Here is a 10,045-nt window from a genome sequence, read left to right as displayed (position 1 = left end):
AAATACATTTGATTGATTACGATTAGGGTAATAATAACAGTAATTATGTATGGCTGAATATGGTAAGCTAAATGTTTCATACAGCAGGTAATCATACAGCTGGTTATCATATAGCAGCAGTGGCCACTCGTCATTCAGGGCACATTGAGCCCCACATTTTTAGCTAAAAAAGTATTAAAATAAAATAAAGAAATTGGGCATTAAAACGTGTCACATATATATCATTGAGTTAATAAAGTTGCATGGTCTCTTTTTTGTTTGATTGAGTATGGCAGCTCCAAAATTGCAGGTGTTTCAGCCTAGCTCAGTGCTTTCTGTGGTGGGGCAAGCCAGCAGAAAATACGGAGCGTTGCGCCATGATTGTCTCAGTGTTTTGTCACTCATGGGGACACTACGTTACCACCAAGTCTAAGGGTAGACCTCGAAAAATGTTGCCCTTTGGGTGCTGCCATAGAGTTACATTAGAAGTGCCCATCCAAGAAGGCTCTAGGTCATTGGCCACAGATACAATTACATCAAATGACATTATATGTACAGTAGCTTTGATTGGACTGATCATGTCAACATCTTCCTTTCCTTTCCAACATCATACTTTCAAAATATTAGCTAGCAGTCATCATCATGAATCAAGTCGACAATCTACTGGCAAATCCCTTTTAATCTTTGTCATATGAAGAAAAATAATATAGAGAAATTATAGATAAAACGAATTGGTACTCATCGGCCATTGGACATAAACATTACACAACAAGTTGGAAATCGCAAATTCAACAATGAGTGGTTTGGAAGGAATTAGTGACAGTGGCTGTGTGGTCCCAAATCTGGGATTAAGGGGCTCTTTTCCAAGTTTAAAATGATAAACATTCAACATTGGCCATGCTGTTGACGAGGCATGATTTGTACCATGCCCAAAAGAACAGTTAACTCGGAACTGCGAAAACTTGATTTCAGCGATTTCAATAACTCAGACTTGTAAATCTGGCCTCTTTCTTGGTGCTACGACCTGAAGAATATTTACATCATCATGATTCAACCTTGTTTTTATCAGAGTTCCCAATTGTTTAAAAAGCACCATAAATTCAGAGAATGCCAGACTTTTATGACAAAATTTGCCCATGAAGGACCGCCGCGCCAACTTCCTTTTCATGTGAGCACAGCACAACAAGGTGAGTCCAAAAATATATTGTATGATGCTGCATAAATAATGTAATATGCCAGGGAGATATGTATACTGTAGCTAAGAAAGTAATACTAAGTATATGTTGTGTAGTAAGATGTTAGTAGCCTAATCATTTGGTCTATTTACCCCTCTTAATTTCACCTACTGTTCTGACTTGGTGGTGCATATGTAGCCTATAACCTGTTTTAGAGAAATGTAATCATTGAATATTGTAAGAGCTTTCATTGTCTGCTTATATGCCCCCTTTATTTATCCTACGGTTCTGACTTGGTGTACAGGGAGAACACTGTAAGAATGGCCCATGATCTGAGTTCTGTCACTGTACATTTCAAAAGTGCCGAACAAACAGTTATATTGATTACGTCTGTCTAGTTTTTGATTAATGTCTAATCGAAATTATGGATTTCCTCTTATCAGCTTGTCGTTCCCTTATAGTTTGTGCATCTCTATTTTCAGTAGGAACCACATTTGTTTAAGCAAGTCAGTCATATAAGCTATAAGCTAAATGAGGCTGAATGAACTTTTTTGCTGCCAGACAAGGCTCCGCTGATAGCCAAGTGTAGCAGTGGTAAGGATTCACTCTATGGTGCTGAAAAGAAAGCTCTGCTGTTGGGACAGTTTTATATAGGCCCTAACAGTTTGTGGGCACTGTCTGTCACTGTTATAGTGCAATTAATGTATTGTTTAGTGTTGTGTTGTGGTTTTGCTGGCATGCATCTAAAAATAATGTTTTTTGTTTGCCCCACCAAGATATACATGCTAAAATCGCCCATGTGGGAGACTAATGGATAATTAAGCATTTTATTACTATTAATCATTCTATTTATATGGTTATCAGTTTGAGCTCCAAAATCATAGTCTATTTCCAGCCCTAATTTCAGGATGCATGAGAGACATTATTCCAGCATTTCCAAAACTCTGTCCTGGGGACCACAAAGGGTGCACGTTTTGGTTTTTGCACTGCACAGCTGATTCAAGTAATCACAGCTTGATAATGAGTTGATTATTTTAGTTGCTAGGGCAAAAAATAAAATGTGCACCCCTTGGGGTCCCGAGGACCGAGTTTGGGAAATGCTGCATTATAACAATATTAGTTTGACGGTATGACAATGGAAGTGGAATAGAAAAGGCATCTTTGTGATTCAAAACCAAAGTGTTTCTGAATTACATCAATTGGTGTGCTAGAGAAAGCATAGCTTAAAGTCAGTGTTGGAAAAGTATCCAGTTGTCATACTAAAAGTACAGATACCTTAATAGAAAATGACAAGTAAAAGTCACCCAGTAAAATACTACTTGAATAAAGGTCTAAAAGTATTTGGTTTGAAATATACTAAGTATCATAAGTAAATGTAATTGATAAAACATGCTGAAGTATCAAAATAATTTCAAAGTCCTTATATTAAGCTAACCAGATGGCATCATTTTCTTGTTTTAATTTGATTTGTGTATAGGCAGGGCCACGCTCCAACACTCAGACATAATTTACGAATGAAGCATCTGTTTAACGAGTCCTCCAGATAAGAGGCTGTAGGGATGACCAGGGATGGTCTTTTGATACGTGTGTGAATTAGACCATTTTATTGTCCTGCTATGCGTTCAAAATGTAATGAGTACTTTTGGGTGTCAGGGAAAATGTATGGAGTAAAAAGTACATACACTTCTTTAGGAATGTAGTAAAGTAAAAGTTGTCAAAAATATAAATATTAAAGTACAGATACCCCAAAAAACGACTTAAGTAGTACTTTCAAGTATTTTTACTTAAGTACTTTACACCACTGCTTACAGGCCTCTCTCATATTTTTAAGGGGGAGAACTTGCACAATTGGTGGCTGACTAATTACTTTTTTGCCCCACTGTATATACTGTACTCTATACCATCTTGCCTATGCCTTAGGGCCATCGCTCATCCATATATTTATATGTACATATTCTGATTCATTCCTTTACACTTGTGTGTAAAAGGTAGTTGTTGCGAAATTGTTAGATTACTTGTTAGATATTACTGCATGGTCGGAACTAGAAGCACAAGCATTTCGCTACACTCACATTAACATCTGCTAACCATGTGTATGTGACCAATAAAATTGATTTGATTTGACACACATGGATGATCACACACGCATGCACATGGATGGTCACACAGGCATGCACATGGATGGTCACACAGGCATGCACATGGATGATCACACAGGCATGCACATGGATGATCACACAGGCATGCACATGGATGGTCACACAGGCATGCACATGGATGGTCACACAGGCATGCACATGGATGGTCACACAGGCATGCACATGGATGGTCACACACGCATGCACATGGATGGTCACACAGGCATGCACATGGATGGTCACACAGGCATGCACATGGATGGTCACACAGGCATGCACATGGATGGTCACACAGGCATGCACATGGATGGTCATACACGCATGCACATGGATGGTCACACACGCATGCACATGGATGGTCACACACGCATGCACATGGATGGTCACACACACATGGATGGTCACACACGCATGCACATGGATGGTCACACACGCATGCATATGGATGGTCACACAGGCATGCACATGGATGGTCACACACACATGGATGGTCACACACGCATGCACCCACACACATGGTCACACACGCATGCACGCACACACATGGATAGTCACACACACGTGGATGGTCACACAAGCATGCACGCACACATGCACGCACACACAAATGGAAGGTCAAACACGCATACACATGCATGGTCACACACGCATGCCCGCACACACATGGTTGAGCAGTCTTACTACTATGTACTGAGCAGACAGTGTGTCCGAGCCAAGGCAGTATCACTTAATCGTTCATCCTCTCCTCCTTTCTTACTCTCCTTTCTTTCTCTCTCTCTTTCCTCCTAGAGGAGAGCATAGTGGCATGTCGCTCGACAACCAGAGATGCAGAGAGGAAGGCATGGGGAGGACTATGCTGGAATCACACACACACGTACACTCACATGCAGGCAGGCAGGCACGTGCACATACACACACACACACACACTAAACATGGTCTGATTCACATCCTCCGCTAACCACTTGTCTGCCACCGACTTCTGTCTATGACACTAGACGAACAGTGAAATGTGTTTGTGTTCATTGGTGTGTGTGTGTGAGTGTGTATGTGTGAGAGAGAGAGAGAGAGAGAGAGAGAGAGAGAGAGAGAGAGGATGAGGGTGGATGAGAGAGAGAAAGAGAGTGTAAGATAGAATAGAAAAGTGTGAAATGTTTGAGAAAGTACGAATTTGTCTTGAGATCCCTAATGACAAGACTGTTTAGAAGTGGAGACTAATAAAGACTTTACCATCGAATCAGAGGTAACTTGAGAGACATATATTTCAAAATCCATGTACACTTCATAATACGTAATAATAAAGTTATTCAATAGACTAGTTGAGTAGGCTAATAACCAAGCCATCACCCGCCATGTGTTTGGTAAACAGCTGAGGGATGGAGTTGAAGAAATGTAAACACTGACAACCATGAGATCAAAATGATAGGCTATGTTTTGAAGCTACATTGTTTGTTTACGATTACATTGTTTACAAACAATGGAGTAAAAATAGCATAGGCTTATTTTGGGTTCGATGGGGTGAGATTGTTGAAATAATCTCATGAAGCATTTCTAAATTATATTCTTCAATAATCATGCACCAATCCCAGATTTCCCGTTTATTAATTTGGCTAGATTAGGTACTGTAAATACTTCATCAGTTTCTTATCATCAAAACTATTGAGATAAATCGTAAAAGGCGAACCATTTGCGCGACAAATTAAACTAAACATTTACAGTGACACAGGAAAAAGCGTTTACCTATAATGAGTAGGAAAGCACCGGCTGCGAAATCCACTGCAGGTGATAACTTCGACGAGTAAACATCCATCTGGGACATTAATTTGTAGATTTGCGCCGAAGCACAAATCCAAAGGCAAAAAGCTGTAAAATATTCTGCTTTCATGTAAACGCAAACTTAAATACGCAGCGGAGACAGACACAATTGATGTTGTGGATTTCTTGTGTCAAAACCATCTGACTTGAAGAATCCAGACCAGCAGCCTGTACCAACTAGGCTAGCTGCGATGTGAGAGAGGAGCGCGTTTAGATGGAGTTGACACTGCTTCCAACCAAATCAGAGAGTGAATGTGAGAGAAGGGTGGGCTCGGTATCTGAAATCCCGTGCAACCCATGTGTATATCAAACACTATCGTTTGAGGGAGTGTTATGTTGAATACAATTCAGTCACATAACATTAGAACAGGCACTGTCTTTGTCCATGAAAACAACTTTTGAGCGTGCATAATAAACCTGTGCGTAAAGTGGCGGTCACGGACAGCGCAGACAACCTGGTCTCAGAGCATTTCGTATTATTCTGTACATAAATCCGAGGTGCATCATAAACAGTTTTATGATGTTATGTTTGGTATGGTTACATATGACAGATGGTTACCCAAGGCAAAAACAAAAGGAGGGTGGTTGGTTGGGGTGGAAAGGTAATAGCTCAAATCTTATCAAGACAACTTTAGCATTTTATCTAATTAGAAACTTTTCAATTACTTACTACTTTTTAGTTACTTTGCACCTACTTAGCATGTTAGCTAACCCTTTCCCTAACCCTTTTAGCTTACCCTTCACCTAACCCTAACCTTAAACCTAACTCCTAAACTTAACCCTAACCCTAACCTAGCTAATGTTAGCCAGCTAGCTAATGTTAGCCACCTAGCTAGAATTCGTAACATGTCATACGTTAAAATTCATTACATATTGTACATTTTGCAAATTCGTACCTTATTGTTTATTTATCAAATTTGTAACATATAATACAAATTGTAATTCCTAACATATCATATGAAATGGGCATCCAGAAATTAATACATACTGTAATGAAACAGCAGGGAGCAGGTCTCGACCCTGGACCTTCGAGCCCGAGGTCCTGGCGCATACAAAATGTAACTTATCATACTAAATGGAGAGTCCGGATTTACGTACAGAATAAATCCAAATGCTCTGAGACCAGGTTGGCGCAGACAAGCAGTCCCATAAATAGCCAGTTTGTCACACTTACATTGCATGCATGTGTGATGGATCATCTTTGTCACCTTTTCTTGCACAGGGACTCCCTCCCAGGCAAACTGGTGACCCAGGAACCCCAATCATACTTTAGCACAACAAATATGTTTCACATGTCTTGTCTTATCATCAGGTGAATGAAAACGGCAAGGAGAAGTAAATCAACAGAAAATGAGTAGATTTGAGTAGATTTGGTAATAGTTTTTCACAATTTGACCTCCCCACATTATAAATGGAAGAGGAAGTGTAAACTCTAACATAGTCTACTAGCTAGAAAGGTACATCCAAACACATTTTCGATAAGAGCAGCTACCCAGCTAACAAAAGTACTTTCCAGGACGTGACCAAAGTTATTTTAGTCTCCACATAATTCATGATACCGTTATTGTGAGACGTGCCTTCTACGTAGCTGTGGTGTCCACTGACAAAACATACATCCCAAGTCTTTTCAGGACGTAGAAACATGTGGGATTTTAAACAGACAAATAACGTTATTTAGTAACGTTATAAGAGATGGCCTTGAATGGTCCCTGAACGTGCACACTGTTACGTGTCTTATTGGTACTGTAGGTACCCACTGATGAAAGTTTCGTTCCCAGTAGTTACCAGAAACTGCATTTTGTGGGGCTCTCAATGTACTTTCTGATGTTTAGCAACGTTATGAGGTTGACCTAAAAATAATGTTTTCATATAAAGTCTCCTAGATGTACATGTGGTGTCAGTTGACACAAGTTACGTCCCAAGTCACTTCAGGAAGTTAAAATGTGGAGGCCTCTGAATATCTAATGACATTACAATACACGTCATCTATTCTACCCTGAAAATATTCAGTCTCCTGTCGGTAGGTGTCCACTGACAAAATATGAAAAAATCCAGAAAATATATTTTTTTTAACTTAAACTGTATTACAATAGATTCTGAAACAAAATCATAGCAATAAGCTCAAAAAAATAAGAGTCAGTAAAAACATGAACACTGCACTCCAATCAAGAACTGTAAAACTGCTTAAAGCTAATAACTACGTTATGTTTATTCAGGTGCTGCTGCTCCATCCTCATCCACTGACGCTTCCTCAACCCGCTCCTGGAAGTCACAATAGCACAAATTGGTCATTATTTTCAGTAAACAAATGGTCAAAATGACGGTTTAATGTCGACTCCCTTCTACATTCCTTTTGTACTAGCACAATAATTGAGCTATACCGACCGACTGGTTTAAAGTGAAGTAAAAAAAATCATGTAAAAAATAATAAAGTGTTGTTTTTAATCATACCTTTCTCTTACTCTTGAGCCGAGCTGGTGCATGTTTGAGAGCGTCTGCTATTTTGTCATCTACCTCTTGGTAGGCAGCCTTGGGGTGTGATTTCAGGGACGCTCCAATGTTGTGAAAAAAAATTAAATGGTACATTCCATGTCATATCACTACTTTTCCACCTATGCTGGCTGAGACAGAAGTTGGGTATTGTCCCTCTCTTCCCTCATAGGCAGTTTTGGCCATGAGACCTCTCTCCTTCACCTTTCCTTTGTCCTCTCCCTATGATCTTAACAGGTGGTAGGATTTCACATTTAGTTTGTAACTGCCTTGTTACTGATTTAATTCATTTGACATTTTTATAAATACACATTTGATTTACCATCACTTGACCAATAATACTATACTAAATGTCTACTTGTGCATTTACTTACTTGTGACAGCATCATAGATTGATAGCTCGTTAAAGGCCATATTCCCCTTCCAGGAGTAGCCTGTACACAGCTCCTCTGTTCCAATTTTTATCATAATTCGTGTGATTCCTGAGCCCAGGTCCTGGCCGCAGCAGAGGGTCAGGTGTCAGATCTGATAAAAACAAAAGTCCCACTCATTTGTGTTTTCCTCAGCTAAAACAGCTGACCATACAGTTCTCATTGATAGGAGAAATCATTTTTGTAGTGTATCATGTAATCATGAGCTAAAACTTGTAAACAGGCAGAGGGCTGATAATTTCTTCTTAAGACAAGTGTTAATTGGGAAATCAATCCAAACACTAAATAGGCATTTGGCATTTATGACAACTGCATTTGACATTAAGATATTTGGATTCAATAATATTGCAGGTTGCAATCTCTCAAATCTGGTCACATTTCAGTGGCTCTTGATAAACAGCTAACTTTTTTTTGTCAATTGCTGTTCAAATACGTGATATAGATTTCTTTTTTTTTATAAACAAAGACATTTTAAATGACCATCCCTACCATTTTCTTTCGATAGTGTTAGTCTAAGTGTTTCGAAGATATCCTTCAGTACCTCATTTGTTTCTGCAGGGTTTTGCAGTATTTCAAGTTGCCCCAAGGAATCTGACTCCTTTGGCTGCCGGGCCTCTATAACTTGGTTCAGAGCAGTCTTGAACTCTGTACGGATCATCAGTTTCATTATTATCCTCAACTCCAATGCTTAAAGATCTGCAAGACTCAATTGAGCTGCAAGCAGCGTGATGATACAAGCCATAAGTACCAGGCACGACATGTACCGTATGAAGGCCATGTGAAATACCTTGAGGAAAATATCCACCCTTCATATTTATTAGTAGTATTAATAACCATATAGCCGCTGACAGCCATACAATCTGGAATTGATGTTGATAATACAAGAGAAGCAACATGTGTAACATGTTACGGTAGCATAATTTACCTTCAATGTATCCAGCGGGCACCACAGGCTCATCAAGCAGGGATGGTAGCTCTTGGTCTAAAATATAAGTAAAAATTCATGCTGCTATTTAAACTTTCTACATTTAAGATTTCAAGATCAATATCTTCATGGCAAAAGAAACCTGATTCTGATACTCTGTCTTGGCCAGTTTCTTCCTGGATGCCACTTGGACTAACTGAGAAAACAGAAGAAAAAAATGAAGACATAGTTTGCATGCTTTTGAAACTGGCACAGTACCAAAGTGAAGGGATGTCAATCAGGAGCTATTTATTTTTTCTCACCTTTATTTAACCAGGTAGGCTAGTTGAGAACAAGTTCTCATTTACAACTGCGACCTGGCCAAGATAAAGCAAAGCAGTTCGACACATACAACAACACAGAGTTACACGTGGAATAAACAAACATACAGTCAATAATACAGTAGAAAAAGTCTATATACAGAGTGTGCAAATGAGGTAGGATAAGGGAGGTAAGGTAATTACAATATAGCAATTAAACACTGGAATGGTAGATGTGCAGAAGATGAATGTGCAAGTAGAGATACTGGGGTGCAAAGGAGCAAGATAAATAAATAAATACAATATGGGGATGAGGTAGTTGGATGGGCTAATTACAGATGGGCTATGTACAGGTGCAGTGATCTGTGAGCTGCTCTGACAGCTGGTGCTTAAAGCTAGTGAGGGGGATATGAGTCTCCAGCTTCAGTGAATTTTGAAGTTCGTTCCAGTCATTGCAGCAGAGAACTGGAAGGAAAGGCGACCAAAGGAAGAATTGTTGGGTAGAGTGTTGGAGGCTATTCTATGAATGACATCGCCGAAGTCGAGGATCGGTAGGATAGTCAGCTTTATTTAGGGTATGTTTGGCAGCAGGCTGTTGAGTCTGCCGATAAGAATGTGGTGATTGACAGAGTCGAAGGCCTTGGCCAGGTCAAGGAACACGGCTGCAGAGTAATGTCTCTTATCGATGGCCGTTATGATATCGTTTAGGACCTCGAGCGTGGCTGAGGTGCACCCATGACCAGCTCTGAAACCAGATTGCATAGCGGAGAAGGTACGGTGGGATTCGAAATGGTC

The 10,045-nt window shown here is 39.7% G+C and overlaps 1 protein-coding gene across 1 annotated transcript in view; it reads right to left on the bottom strand.

Moving 5' to 3' along the window:
• opn8b (opsin 8, group member b) overlaps nucleotides 1-8,063 on the bottom strand; it is a 35,215-nt gene extending 27,152 nt beyond the window's left edge. Inside the window, exon 1 of the mRNA XM_024377610.1 lies at nucleotides 7,970-8,063. Within this exon, the coding sequence (XP_024233378.1) occupies nucleotides 7,970-8,063 (94 nt within the window). The remainder of the gene's footprint in view (nucleotides 1-7,969) is intronic.
• Between the last annotated feature and the right edge of the window lie 1,982 nt (nucleotides 8,064-10,045).

Source organism: Oncorhynchus tshawytscha, linkage group LG18, assembly GCF_018296145.1.
Source record: "Oncorhynchus tshawytscha isolate Ot180627B linkage group LG18, Otsh_v2.0, whole genome shotgun sequence".
In the NCBI taxonomy this organism is placed as follows: domain Eukaryota; kingdom Metazoa; phylum Chordata; class Actinopteri; order Salmoniformes; family Salmonidae; genus Oncorhynchus; species Oncorhynchus tshawytscha.
This window is presented reverse-complemented; position numbering and strand designations above follow the sequence as displayed.